We start from the raw sequence: 15,933 nt of genomic DNA on the forward strand, positions 1-15,933 counted from the left end.
AATGGATCAAAAAATTGTGGTACATATACACAATGGAATTCTATGCAGCAGAGAGAAAGAAGGAGCTACTACCCTTTGCAACAACATGGATGGAACTGGAAAGCATTATGCTGAGTGAAATAGGCCAGGTGCTGAAAGACAAATACCATATGATCTCACCTTTAACAGGAAGCTAAACAACAAAACAAACAAGCAAGCAGAAAAAAAAACAAAGACACTGAAATAGAGAACAAGGGGACAGTGACCAGAGGGGAGAAGGAAGGGAAGTTAAGGGGAAAAAGGGGGAGAGATTTGGAGGAATAAATAGGAAGGACACAGGGATGAGAACTAAGGGGGGTGGAAATGGGAGGGAGGTGGGGAGCAAGGGGCGGGGGAGGCTGGGATGGGAAAAATAGACAAAAAACTGTACTTGAAAAATAACTAAATAAAATTAATTAAAAAAAAATTAAAAATGGTACTGTCTTATGATCCAGTGATTCCACGTCTAGAATATATCCAAAGAAGTTTGAAACACTAACTCAAAAGAATATAAGCACCCTATGTTTATTGCAGCATTATTTATAATAGCCAAGTGCTAGAAATAGCCTAAATGTCCATCAGTAGATAAATGGGTAAAAGAGCAGTGGTACATTTACACAATGGAATACTATTCAGCTGTAAAAAAGAAGGAAATCTTATCTTTTTCACAGTATAGATGGACCTGGAGACTATTATGCTAATGAAATAAGCCAGTCAGAGAGAGACAAACACTTTATGATTTCACTTATATGTGTAATCTAATGAACAAAGTAAACTAATGAACAAAGTGGAGACACAATCATGGTTACAGAGAATACACTGACAGCTGTCAGCAGGGAGAGGGCTGGGGGCTGGTGGGGAAGGGTAAGGGGATTAGGCAAAGAAAAAAAGGCTTATGGACACAGACAACAGTATGGTGATTGGCAGAGGAAAAGGGCATGAGGGGAGTTAGAAGAAGGTAAAGGGGGGAGATAAACGGCGATGGAAGGAGACCTGACTTGGGGTAGTAAATACGTAATACAATATATGGATGATGTACTGTAGAATGGTATACCTGAAACCTATGCAATTTTATTAACCACTGTCACTCCAATAAAATTCAATAAAAGAGAAGAAAGAACCAGTATGAAAAATTTTTAATCTTATGTTTTAAAGCACTTAATGTTTTTATATTGGGACACATCTAAGGTTTTAATTGTGAAGAGTTAAATGCAGAGATATATTTATTTCTCTGTTACAGAAATTTTATAATTTGCCTAGAATATGTAAAACATTAAGAAGAAAAAACTTTGAAGTGGTTTGAAGTGACATTTGTTCAGATGATCTTTAATGATAAAGTTTTCTTTGATGCCGATGGCAAATAATGTAGCATTGCCAACAAAAACTTGAATGCTTTGCTTTCACCAACTTTTTATTCAGACCTAAGGTTTTCAAACTAAATTACTCATACCATACTAGTGGTCATCTGCACTACCTACAAGACAGGACAAAACTGGCAGAATAAAACTGGCCTGTTTTGTTGGTAGTGTGGATGACCACTTGTATGCTATGATTAGTTTGAGAAATACCAAAGTTTATTATCAACCACACATTTGCCCCTGTTCACTAAATGACAGCTAAAATTCTACAAATTCAAGATTTCTTGCATTAGTGCCAGTTTTCTGTTTAGTGTTGAAATGTAACATCCTTGAAAGGGGATTATCTTACAGTTACTTTTTAACCATTTAATGCTTGGATTGAAATACATTTATCATGTTTTTCTGTAAAAACAGGCTTTGATGTGAAGAGTAAAGTATGGAAAGAAAAAGATGTGTTCTTTGAAATAAACAAGAACTCATGCCCCAGAGGGAAAGAACATAGAATGGAGCAACAAAGGACAAGAATTTCTTGGCTATTTTATAATTTTCTCTGATGACTACATTGATTCTAGACTTTTAAAAATGACCTGATTTTGTAAATATTTTATTTTATCAAACCAAATTAATCTTGATATTCCTGGAAAAGACAGATGGAGGAGGCTTTGACATAGTGGAGTTGCATATTGGTTATATCGCATATAAGATCCTTGAAGGCAGGACCTAACCTAAATGACCTCAGCATTTTTTAGTGATTAACATGTAATGGGTATCTCAAAAATTCCATAACAAATAAATAATGAGAACTGGATTGTCAAATGAGGAGCCTAAAAGACAGGGATACTCCTCTAGTTAGGTTCCAAAAATCGGCCAATCAGTCACATTTACGACTGCCAATCACATTATGTGTCAGAGATTAGTGCCACCATTAAAGATCTGAACTATTATAAGAGAACTGATTTATTCTCCAGACTGCCCCCCACAGATATCAGCTGGATTTTGAAGAATGACTGTAGACTACCGCAGCCCCAACTGTGTCAAATGCAGTATTATTACGAAAGATTACGAAGCCCTCGGATGCATGCCACTGATTTGGCAAATGAACTCTTCTTCTTTATAATTAAAAAAGATAATCAAAACCAGTTTGCATTCATGCAGGCCTCTTCAATCTGGAAGGATCAGCAGTCCATCTTCCCAAAGCTAGCATTTTAGTTAAGAGCTTGCGTTGCTCCTTTCTTTAGAGCTTGGAGTATTCAGGGTCGGATATGCTGTTACCTAAAAGGCCTCTAGAGGAAAAACAAACACCCCTTATAAAAAAATATAACTATCACCAAGGCATTTTGAAGTTTTTAAGTAAGGTATGAGCAAACAAAAGGAGGAGTTGCTGGCATGGTTAATTAACACTGAAAAGCAGAAGGAGGGCTAGACTGCTTTACACAAAATGGGCGGAAGAATTACACCTGGAACTGAGGTCATACATTGGTTACCTTGTGGAACTGTTTTTCAGTAATGAAGGTTTAGGTTAAACCACCTCATAAACCACCCAAACCTCCTGAGGTGATAGCTGAGGATGAGGGGAATTTGAAATGGATTGCAAATGGGGGAGAAATGAGTGGCCCCCAGAGTCATTGGACGAACAGAGGCTATAGTCCATCCCATTAATACAGACAGATCAATTAGACCAAAAAAATAAGTGAAGATATAGCAAAACATAAAGAATATAGTCAATAAGAAAAAGAAAAATAATCATATATTAAACTTTATATCTGGTAATGAAAAAAATACCTTCCCATCAAGTGCATATAACACATTCACAGAAAGTGATCACACATTATGTCACAAAGAAAAGACTGGTAAGTTCCAAACACAGAACAACAGTCCTGGAAAACAATGCAATAAAGTCAGGGCTTATTAACAAAGTATAAGCCAACAGGATCTCCCAGTTGGAAATATTAAGATCCCATTTTAAGTAACTCTTGGGTGAAAGGGGAAATAAAACTGAAATTACAAAACACCTTTAAAGTCTTGCAATAAAAATACTCTACTCCAGAATCTATGAAATGCATTTTTAAAAAGTGATCAGAAGGAAAATCATAGCACTTAATTCCCTTGGGTTATTAACTTATTAAAATAAAAATAAAAGAATTAAAATAAATTAAATTCTCAACTCTAAAGAAAAAGAACAACATAAACCAAAAGAATGAAGGAAAAAATAAAGATAGAAGAAGATACTATGTAAAGAAAAAAAATACAAATTTTAGATTTTTTTAAAGAAAAATAGCAAATAAGACATACTGAATCAAGCCTAATTAAGAAAAAGAGAAAAAGCACAGATATTTAAATTTTTTAAAATTATAAAATGATGCATGGGAAATAACCATTAAAAATGTAAAAATCATAAAAGAATATTTTGTAGGTTTATGAGTATATGAAAGTAAATTTGACAACCTAGATAAATGAGATCATTTCCCAGGGAAGTAACCATTTAACAAAGCTAACCCCATTAGAGGAGAAAGCTTAAAATGATGAATTTCCACAGATCCACAGAAGCAATAAAGTTATCAGGTTACCATATATTATGACACAAAGAAAAGATCCCATAAAAAAGCATCAATTCCAGATGGTTTCACAGAAGAATTCCACCAAAGCTTCATTAATAAGATAGTCCCAATGTTTCATAAATTATGCCACAGCACTAAAAATGAAGAGTTTCTAATTATTTTGATGAAATAAATATAAACTTGTTAAGACAGTACAAAAAGGAAAACTATAGACCAATTATCACTTACAAAAATTGATGCTGAATATTAGTAGAATTAGCATTAGATTAGGAAAATAATAGACCATGATCAAGTAAAACTTTTCAAGAATGCAACAGAAAATAGTCATTATACAGAAATAGTCAATATATAGAAATTATATAGACAGTCGTTAGAAATAGTTATAGAAAATCTTTTATTATAATGTTCCATATAAATAGATTTAGAAGAAAAATATAATCATCTCCTTAGATGTTGAAAATATAACAAATATTTGTCAAAATACATATATTTGACAAACTATAACAAACACTCTTGATTTAAAAACATCAAGAGATAGAAATTGATGAATATTTACATGATAACATATATGCATATTTTAATTTTAATGCCAGCATTTACTTCACGAGGAATCATTATAGTACTTCCATTAAGTTCGGGAAGAAGGCAAGAATGCACACTACCTCCAATTCTTGGACATTGTACTAGAGGTATCACAATGCCATTAGACATGAGAATTAAATTAGAGGTATGAGAATGGAGAAGAACTAAAATGATCTATTTGAAAATTATATGAGTACATCTTCAAAACTTCAGAAAATCAATGGTAAAACAAACTCAAAGGAAAGAAATCATTAAGGCAGCAGGATGTAAAATTAATGTTCAGAAATCAATAATCTACATATACATACAGAAACCTATTAGAGAATATAAGAGTAGAGAAAATCCCATTTACAATAGCAACAAAAATTAAATTGGAACAAATTTAATAAAAATATACAAAAACCTATATGTGGAAAACTTGAAAATATTTCTGAAAAACACACAGAAAAACTTAAATGAAAGACATACATTACTCTCGGAGAGGATGATTCTGTATCATAAAAATGTCACTGCTACCTAAATTAATTTATGAATATAAGTCAAACCCAATAAATATAATAATATTTTTTACTGAGATTACATAAAGCAATGGTAAAGTTTATATGGAAAAACAAGAATGCAAGTATAGAAAGAAAAACAGTGAAAAAGAAAAACTAAGATGATTTACAATAAACAAAGCCCCAAGTAAGTAGAAGCAAGGACATAATAAAGATCAGAGCAGAAATAAATGTAAAAAATATACAAAGGATCAATGAATCAAAGAGCTGGTTCTTTACAAAGATAAACAAGATTGACAAACCTTTAACCAGACTCATCAATAAATAAACAAATAAATAAAAAAGAGAGAGAACTCAAATAAAAAAATCATAAATGAAAGAAAATAATAACTGACACCAAAGAAATACAAATGATTGTAAGAAAATATTACGATTAACTATATGCCAACAAACTAGACAACCTGACTGAAAAGGATAAATTTCTAGAAACATACAATCTCCCAAAACTAAATCAGGAAGAATCAGAGAATCTGACTAGGCATGTTGCCCCTAATGAAATTGAAACAGAAATAAAAAAAACTCCCAAAAACAAAAGCCCTGGACTGAATGGCTTCACAAGGAATTTTACCAAATATTCTGAGAAAAAGTAATATCTCTCCTGAAACTATCCCAAAAAATTAAAGAGGAGGGAAGTCTGTCAGGTCCCAGCATTATATGATCTCACCTATTGTGGAACCTAATCAACAAAACAAACAGAAGAGCAAAATAGAACCAGGGACATGGAAATAAAGAACAAACTAACAGTGACCAGGAGGGGAGGGGAGAGAGGGATAACGGAGAAAAGGTGGGAAAGGGTCAAGTATAAAGGAACATGTATAAAGGACCCACGGACAGAGACAATGGGGGGGGAGAGGATTGAATGTGGAAGACGGGGGTGGCTAGGGTAGGGGAGAGTAATGGGGAGAAGATGGGGACAACTTTAATTGAAAAACTATTTAAAAATTTAAACAAAAGACACTACAAAGAAAGACAATTATAAGCCAGTAACCCTGATGAACCTAGATGCTAAAATCCTCAACAAAATATTAGCACACTGAATACTACAATGCATCAAAAAGATCACACAGCAGGATCAAATGGGATTTATTCCCAGGATGCAAAGTTGGTACATTATTCTCAAATCAATAAATGTGATACACCAAATAAACAAAATGAAGGAAAAAACCATATGATCATATCAATAGATGCAGAAAATGCATTTGATAAAATCCAGCACTCATTTATGACAAAAACTCTCAGCAAAGTTGGAATCAAGGGAGCATACCCACATACCTAAATGTAATAAAGATCACATACGACAAAGGCACTGCCAGCATCATACTCAATGAGCAAAAATTACGAGCATTCCACTTAAGATCAGGAACAAGTCAGGGATGTCTGCTTTCAGCTCTTATTCAGCATAGTACTAGAAGTTCTAGCCAAAGCAATCACACAAGAAGAATAAATGGCAACCAAATTGAAAACAAAGGTAAAACTGTCATTATTTACAGAAGACATGATACTATACATAGAGAACCCTAAAGATTCTACCAAATAATTACAACTGATAAATGAATTCAGTAAATTAACAGGTACAAAATTAATGACCAGAAACTAACATTAATTTGAAGGAACATAAGCACCCCTAAGTTCATTGCAATGTTATTTACAATTGCCAAGATAAGGAAGCAGCCCAAGTGTCCATTGATAAATGAATGGATAAAACAACCATGATACATTTACACAATGGAATACTACTCAGCCGTAAAAACGAGGAAAGTTTTACTTTCTGTGACAGCATGGATGGATCTGGAGAACATTATGCTAAGTGAAATAAGCCAGTCAGAGAAAGACAAATGTCATATGATTTCACTCATATGTGGAATCTAATAAAAATATACAATAAAGTACAAGGGCTTTATGGTACCTAAGTACCAAAACAAATGAAGTTTTAAAGTACAGAAACTTTGTTTTGATTACTATAGCTCTGCAATATAGCTTGTTATCAGAAATTGTGGCAGCTCAAACTTTGTTGTTCTTTCTCAGGATTGCTTTGGCTATAGATCAGTGGGACAGAACAGAGAGCCCAGACATAAACTCATACACAAACAGCCACTTAATTCTTGACAAGGGCACCAGGAATACACAATGGGGAAGAAAGAATCTCTTCAATAAACAGTATTCAGAAAATTGAATGTACACATACCAAAGAATGAAACTGGACTACTATCTTATACCACTCACAAAAATTAACTCCAAATGGATCAAACACTTAAATATAAGACCTGAAACTGTAAAACTCCTAGAAGAAATGGGCAAAAAGCTCTTAGACACTGGTCTTGGCAGTGATTTCCTAGATAAGACATGGGCAACAAAAAGCTAAAATAAACAAGTGGGACTACATCAAACTAAAGAGCTTCTGTACAGCAAAGGACACAATTGATGAATTGAAAAGGAAACATGCAGTGTGGAAGAAAATATTTGCAAACCATATATATTTGAAAAGGGGTTAACATCCAAAATAAAGAACTCATAAAACTCAATAGTGACAAATCCAACCTGATTAAAAAATAGGCAGAGGATGAATAGATATATTTCCAAAGAAGATACACAGATGGCCAACAAGTACAGGAAAAGGTTCTCAACGTCATCAATAATCAGGTAAATGTAAACCAAAACCAAAATGAGATAGCATAACTGTTACGATGTCTGGTAATATTTGTACACCGTTGCTGGTAATGTGAATTAACATCAAAAAATAAAAAATAGAACTACCATTTGATCCAGCAATTCCAATTCTCTAAACTTATCTGTATAAAACAAAAATATTAACTCAAGAAGATATATGCACCCCCAGGTTTACAGCAGCATTATTCACAAGGCCAAGATATGGAAATAACCTAAATGTTCCGCAACAGAGAAAATGCAGTATATATACAGTGGAATATTATTCAGCCATAAAAAGAATGAAATTTTACCATTGTAACAACACAGATGAACATGGAAGGTATTATACTAAGTGAAATAAACCAGATAGAGGAAGACAAATACTGTATGTTATCGAGTACGTAAAATCTAAAAAACTTTTTAAAAAGCTGATTTCACGCAGAAAGAGAATAGAATGGTGGTTGGCAGGGGCTGGGAGGGAGCGAGAAAGGGGTGATGTGGGTCAAAGGGTACAAATGTTCAGTTGTAAGAAGCATCGGTTCTGAGGAAAATGTACAGGGTGGTGACCGCAGGTAAAAATATGATACTACATACTTAAAAGCATTCTCACCACACACACAAAAATTAAAAGTTAAGTATGTGCAGTGATGGATGTGCTAATTATCTTCTTTGTGGTAATCATCCTACAATATGTGAGAATGTGTGCGTGTGTATATAATAATTATATTATAAACATATACAGTTATATGTGTTAATATTTCCAGTTATCCCTCAATCAAGTTCAAAAATACCATAAACTTCAATCACTAAAGCAACATGATACTTGTACAGGAACAAGCAACCATTCAAATGGAAAAGAAAACAAAGTCCAGACAGAGACCCAGGAAGCACGGAGATTCAGAAAATGATGGAGGTGGCACTTTAAAATCACTGCAGCGAAGACAAATTGCTTGACAAGCGTTTCTGGGACAACTGGTAAGTCATTTAGAGAAAGATAAAATCAAATTTGTCACTATATCACAACATTCACAATGAAGAAACTCCAAGTAATCTGCTCAAAACCATGAGGCTAATTCCTCAATTCTCATTTATAAGATATTAATCCCCAATTTACAGATGTTAACTGAAACATCTTATCATCCAATAACTAACAAAAGTTATCACAGAAGTATATACTCAGGTGTCATCATTTTGGCCTTTATTATAATTTCTTTTACTAAATTGCACTTTGGCATTATGATATCAGTGTACACTTATAGATGGAAATCATACAATACCATGAATTGCTGCCCTTCTTTTGAACAATTAATATGTTTTTATCCAAGGGAGAAGGGAATTGCATCATTGATCATGTTTCATTGTTTTTGCCAGCAGAAAGTTCAGGCTCAAGTTTGCAATCCTATTCCAATTAAAATTTACAGGAATTTGTAGCTATATTTTGGGAAAATGGCTTTTCAATCTCAGCTGAGTTCCTAACACACTTATAATTATAATAATAATTATGGTATTAGTTCCCGGCCACTCCCCTGCTTCCTCTCCACAGAGCTCAAGCAGCACCTTCTGCACACACACATTCCTCTTACTCTTGGGATTTAGTCGCCTACTTTCAGAGAAAACGCGGTCGACCTTGCAATTTCTTTATCCTTTTGAAACAAACCCCTACATGTGTGCTATGCATAACTCCTTTAATCTTTATTTTTCTCTTTGTGGAGAAGTCTGTGAATTCTGCACTAGACGTTGCTTTAGGTGCAACACTCAAGTTTTTATAGTGACTTGTTCTCATTCAGTTCCAAATATTTTGTAATTTCCATTGTGACTTTTCCTCCTTTGTGTAAGTTACCAAGGTTTATTTTAATGTTTTTATACTGTCAATTTAAAACTTAAATTGCACTGGAGGGGGAGACTGTAGCCTTCTGAGGGTGAGTATCCAGGCCTAGTATTTTCAAGCCTCTTTCCACCAATTCCCTCTGAATGATTTCTCCTCTTACAACTGCCTCATCTAATAGCCCGATGTGGATGACTGTACAAACATGTATCTTGAGCTCATTCTTCTCTTCTGAGTTCCAGGCCTCCAGTTTTCCATACACTTAGGAGATTAATTTCCTGTATGTACTACAAGCTCTAACAAATTCAAATAAAAAACATTACCTACATCCATCTGGGTATCATTACTCTCCTTTTTAAATCTGTTTTGAGAAAGGTGATTCACATTCTACCCAAGTGTTCAAGCAAGAAATATTAAAAACCGTCTTTTTATTCCTCCCTCACACAAACTGAATAAATTGAACTGAGGGTGAAGTGCTGTGAATTATATTTTCCAATTCTTTCTTATTGCTTAAGAAATAAACATTCCTTTTATAGCCATGTGCCCTTATCACTAATGCTCTGACTTTGTGTCATCCTCTTAAATGGACTGTATTCTTGTGACCTCTCCCTCTCTGCTGTTTTACCTTTACTCTTACGACATGTACGTCAAAAACACAAATCTAATCATTTCATTCCCTTGCTTTAAAATCAGTAATCATTGCCTACAGGATAAAGTCTACTTTCAGCACAATGACAGGTAGGACCAGAGAGGGAATGGGGGGGAAATGGGAACAACTGCAACTGAACAATAAAAAAAAGACCTTTTATCTGAGAAAATTCCTGCACAATATTCCTGAAGAAACTTTCCTGGATTGCTATAGTATTAAATATACTATTTTAAATTCTTGGATCTGCAATTCTCTTAAAAGTCTAACGTTGAGAAAGACTTGCATAAAAGTGTTGCCCAGTATGTGACTGCCCACTTACTGTATTCTTATGATCGAGAAGTTACAACCTTTGGACTGGGCCCTGTTTCCCCAAACAACCTTGCATCAACTCCTGAGACGGTACAGAGTACACCTTTAGCCCCATGAAAAAATTTAATACAGGTGAGGAGGACGAATGGGCACAGACAGGGTTCAGGACCTTGTACTGGAAGTGCAGAGAGCAAAGACATGTGACAATGCCTAACAGTGACTGCAAGTCATAAAGTCTCAAAGGCAACAGAGAAAAAAATGGGAAGACTGAGTATTTAGTAAAAACATGGTCCATGAATGCTTTAACCTGGCTTCATAAAAAAGGAGAAAAGGACCCCAAACCACTCATAGTAAGAAGGTGACATGGTCTTCCCTCATACACATATCATCCATAACTAAAGTTACAACAAAACGATCCATGCTCATAATCATGACTTTAAAGATAATGAAAGATCAATTATTTCTATATTTTCAGTATGAACAAACAGGTGAACACCATTCAGTGCAGGAAGATTTCCATAAAAATGATGAAAAGAATGTAGGCTAGTAAAAGAGATGAACTAATAGTAATCTGTTAACTACTATTTTAATCATCTGTTAATAATTACATTAGTTACTCAAAATAATTTCCTTCTTCCCAAAATGGTGACATCTGCATATTGCTGTGTTTTACCTCCTATTATCTTCCTATTTTTCTTTTTTAAAGCACATATGCAAGATAATTTTTTAGATTTTTGAAATATCAATATCCAATATGATTTGCATTTGACAATAAATAAGAACAGACATTCATTAAAGAAGCCAACCAGCCCCGAAAGACAGCTGTGGAGTAAGAAGTCAATCTGATGGTTTACGAAGGACAGAATGCATCGGGGCAGTGCTGTCCCCAGGAACTCTGCCTACTTCTCTGATGCTCTGGGGACTTCACTGCTTGAGTTACTCATTCTGAGGCCAAAACTGATTTTCTCAGCTTTACTGCTGCATCCATGACTCTGAATTGAATGTGTATGTGCACATATGTACATATTTTGACTTATATTTCTGAACTAGAGTGAACAGCAGGAACTTGAGCCCCCTGTGGTATATCTTTGACTCATTAAATGATTTTTTAAAAACTCAAATATTTCATTTCAGAAGCTTATATTGTATGTAGGTTTGCAGGAGGAAAAGCCACCGTACATCAAGCATTAGCCATAGCCAAAATTTCAAAGAATATACAAGCAAATCTGATATATGTCCTACAGACTTAACTGTACTTTTTCTAGGATATGAGATCCAAATGATATCATATATAGCAAAGATTTGAAGCATTGTGCATTACAAATTCAGTGAAGTTTATGCCCTGAAATATTACTCTAAGCCCCAAGAATGAGTTATTAATAGTTATGTAGAACAAATTAATCAGGAGCAATAGAATCAGGACAATAATGTGGCTGATTCCTTCTCTATTTCCTTGGGACTTCTGTTGAATATCTCCCGACAGAACAGAAAAAATTTAATACAAACTATTCACAATGATATAAACTTTAAAGAATCTTTCTTAAACCTACTATGTAAAAACATGTTTTAACAATCCAATTTAATTTCTATAATTTTTCTTTCAAATTTTTCATCTTCCTACCCACATTTTACCTCTGGTCCTGGAAGGCCAGATGGTCCTTGGGGTCCTGGGTCACCTGGTTGGCCCTAAAGTGGGGTATGGAGGAAATAAAAATATAAACATTAATTGAATGAGTACAGTTGAAAGGGGAAAAAACATATGGTAAGCAAGCAGCACTCAATATATTATGCCATGCAAAGTGGTAGCGACACTTCAGCAAACACTCAGTATAGCATCAAACAAAACTGTAGTGACCATTCGGAAAGACTTAATTTGTAACCATGAGTGTGGAAAACTTAAGTAAAATATGTATGGATGTAATATATATTTATTATTTAGTGTTAGACATACAAACAATTTAATGAGTTAAATGCTCAAATCAAGAAAAAACTGTACATGTGTGCACGTTACCCACAGATAGTAAATTTTGACTTAATAATGTGGGGAGCCCTAGATAAAGAACTGCTTCATAAACCATCATAGTCCCAGGACTGTCTCTGAAAATTCCTCTCTCCTTTGCTACTGTAAGGAGGGGGGGGGGGCTGACTCAGTAATTAAGAATCACCTGGATTTAAATGCTAGTTGCATAATTTCTCTACATCTCAGTTTTCACATCAATAAAAATAATAATATTACTAACATTATTACACAGTCGACTGTAAGGAGTAAATGAGATAACATATGTAAAGTGCTAAACACAGTGCCTGGCACATAGAAAGCACTCATTAAATGTTAATCAATTTTATAACCATTAATCTTTCTCTTCATGGACTCTCTCCTCTCCTGGATGATGCACAGAATTCCTAGATTATTTTTATTCTTTAATTAAAATTTTGAGGATTTGGCTTCAGTAACTCTGAAGCCATTTTCTGATATTCAGAATAGCAATGTGAAATCAGGGACTTAGAGGAAGGTCAGAAGAAGGAGAAGTGGGGATCAAGCCTGAAACTAGAGCGGGCTAGCAATGCTCCTGAGAGACAAAAGCATAGAACTAGAAAGGCCAGTAGTCTGATACCCTTGTCTTCACAAGAAAAACTACTGAATTCATTATTTCTGTCATATTCTATTTCTCTGTGTTTCAAACTTGATTTCGATAGGCCTCAGATTATATAAAACCCAATATACAAGATGGGTTTATCCACTTTCCCAGAAGTAAAGTGCAGCTTTCCAAATGGATTTGTACTAAATTCACTCTCACATAGTGCTAAAGTATATGGACATAAAACAGTACATAATGCAACAACTGCAATCAATATAGATAAACCAAATACAACAATCAAAATGTTCAAAAGTTCACTTAAGTTCTCCTAAACAAACAAAATTACAATCAATCACCATCAGTATATAGGAGGAGTCTTGTTCTGGAAATGACAAATACCTTTCTTAGTGATGGAGATGGTGTTCTCACTGGGGCCCTCTAGTGGTCATGTCTAGACAAGACGCTAAATATATAAGTTTTGAGTGGGGGGAAAAATGACACTACCCCATGCATTGGTTTTCGAAAAAGTTGATCGACAATCAGATATTTTAAAACATAGATAGTGGGACAACTTTATTTGTTCCTCAAAAGTTCATTTTCAAGAATTTCAACTGAAAGTTTCCTTATCAATACTCATTTCTAAAAACTGAGTTTTTAAGAAACTTTTACAGAATTCAGTAATGATTAAGCAAACCTTTATAAACAGCAACAACTTCTAGTGATAAATAGAATACAGTATAATATAATTAATATAATAGTTTTATCAGTTTCAAGGAAAGAATATTTCTTAACTTTATGTTTGTAGTTTTCCCTAGTTTTTAAACCCTTGAGAAACAAAGGCTTCCCTACTCCAGAATGCAAAAACCTTCCAAAACAGGGCTTTGTTTACCTTGAAAATATTCTCTCATGTTACAGCTTAGATCCATTTGGAAGCAATATAAGTAACACCAAAATCTTGGTTAACATAAAACCAAGAGCAAGAAATATCAGATAAAAAACACATGCATATGATTTTGACATTTTTCCCATGATAGTGACCAAACACCTTAGGGAAGGCACTAACTGGTACAATTTGTTTTTAACATGGTAACTGATTGTGTGATTTTTCATTACACAGCTGTCTCTCCTCCCACAACTAGGGAAAGTTTCCAGGTCAAACCTCTACAATATTTTCAATTAATAAGATATACACAAGTGATAAATAAAGTGAGAGACCAAAGAGAAGGCCATTTCATAAATATTAATTCTTAAGTTTCTATCCTATCTTCGGTCCTAAGTATATTTTTTCAAAGATTTGATCAAACAAAAGATGGTCAACCATCACCTACAAAAGTAATCCCTGCTGACATTAACTTTTTACTAGAATAACACAGAAAGGCATGAAATAAGCAAGTAAAAGCCTTACTTACTCTCACTATCTCATGCTCCCTGCATCACTGTCCTGAAAAAACCACATCAAGAGTTTCTAGTGACTTATTCCAGAGGAAAAGTACGAAGGGTTTTAAGACAATGTCTTAAAGATGAAACAGGCTCTCTGCCTTTTCTTTAGCTTAGACTAGAGAAATATTAATAAGCACAAGGACTAAGGTTGGAAAATATCAGTCACAGTGCAGAAAGGAACCCTAACTATTATGTAGTCTGACCCTCTGAGTAGACGTGAGAAACTGGATACTGTAGCAGTTAAGTGCCCAAGGTCACAGAAGGTGAATATCAGGACTGAGGCTAAAATCTAAATCTCCATTTGTCAGGGCAGGGATTCCCCTCATCTCCATGGATATTATTAATATAAACTGAACCAAAAAGAAAGGGAGACATTAAAAAGCTTTCTTATGTAAGCAAGATATCTGATTCTCATTTTCTCCAGTACCTGATCGTAAAGCATGAGAATTATATTACTATCACCTGTTACTTAGTATTGATTGGCCTTACAAATATGTGTGGTACCATTTCCTTCTATTATTATCAAAAGCTATAAAACTCTCACATTATACAAAGTGAAGATGTAAAAAGTTAAAATTAGGGTCTGATTTTGCCAACCACTGCAGATATAAAAAGTCCCTGTTACATGTTTGAAAAATGTCCTTGAAAAATAGAAGGGTTTTTTTGTTTGTTTTGTTTTTTTAGCTTTGTGACCTGTTCTCATGCCCCTTGTTTTATATGCTTCGGAGTTTCAAGATTCAACTCCAGGGCACAAATCTGGGTACGTGGCTGACCAGGTTTACTCTGAGTCCATGGTGATAAATTAGTAGGAGCAAAGCTTACCACCACCATTTTATTTGATAGAGGCCAAATATTGTTCTTTGAATTATATAATACCTGAGTGGTGTATGTGAAATGCGGACACTGTTAGAAGTCATACAGAATGAGGTACATAAAGCGCTGTAACTTCATGTTGCTTCTTTTGATGCAAAAGTAATCCCATGATAGGAGCGTGGAGTTAGAAGGAACATGATTAATTGCTCGGGAAAACAGTACTCTTTGAAGTATATATTTTAATGCTATATTAATAAATTATAATTTTATATCTATTTTTTCTATTTACAACAACATTCACCTTAATAGAGTTGTAATCAATATTAAAACAGTAACCCTTACCATGTTAAATCCTAACACAGCGTGACAGCAACAAAGAGGGTGGGTTCTGACATATGTGATGAGTTACATTTTCCCAGGTGGCCACCAGTGAACTGTGGGACCACGAACAAGTCATTCAGCTCTCTGTGTTTCAGTTCCCCTGACTTGTAAAATAGAAGTAGTAATAGTACCAACTTCATATAATTGTTTCAAGGATCAAACTAGAAGCACAGACCTTAGAATAGTGCCTGGTATTTTGTAAACACTCGGTCAATGTT

At 34.4% G+C, this 15,933-nt stretch overlaps 1 protein-coding gene across 1 annotated transcript in view; it reads right to left on the reverse strand.

The window, feature by feature from the left end:
* COL24A1 (collagen type XXIV alpha 1 chain) overlaps positions 1–15,933 on the reverse strand; it is a 346,701-nt gene that overhangs the window by 215,111 nt on the left and 115,657 nt on the right. Inside the window, exon 19 of the mRNA XM_053655519.1 lies at positions 12,135–12,188. Coding sequence (XP_053511494.1) covers positions 12,135–12,188 — 54 coding nt within the window. The remainder of the gene's footprint in view (positions 1–12,134; positions 12,189–15,933) is intronic.

The sequence above is a fragment of the Artibeus jamaicensis genome, unplaced genomic scaffold (assembly GCF_021234435.1).
Source record: "Artibeus jamaicensis isolate MK-2021 breed Jamaican fruit bat unplaced genomic scaffold, CSHL_Jam_final scaffold_1019, whole genome shotgun sequence".
Lineage (NCBI taxonomy): Eukaryota > Metazoa > Chordata > Mammalia > Chiroptera > Phyllostomidae > Artibeus > Artibeus jamaicensis.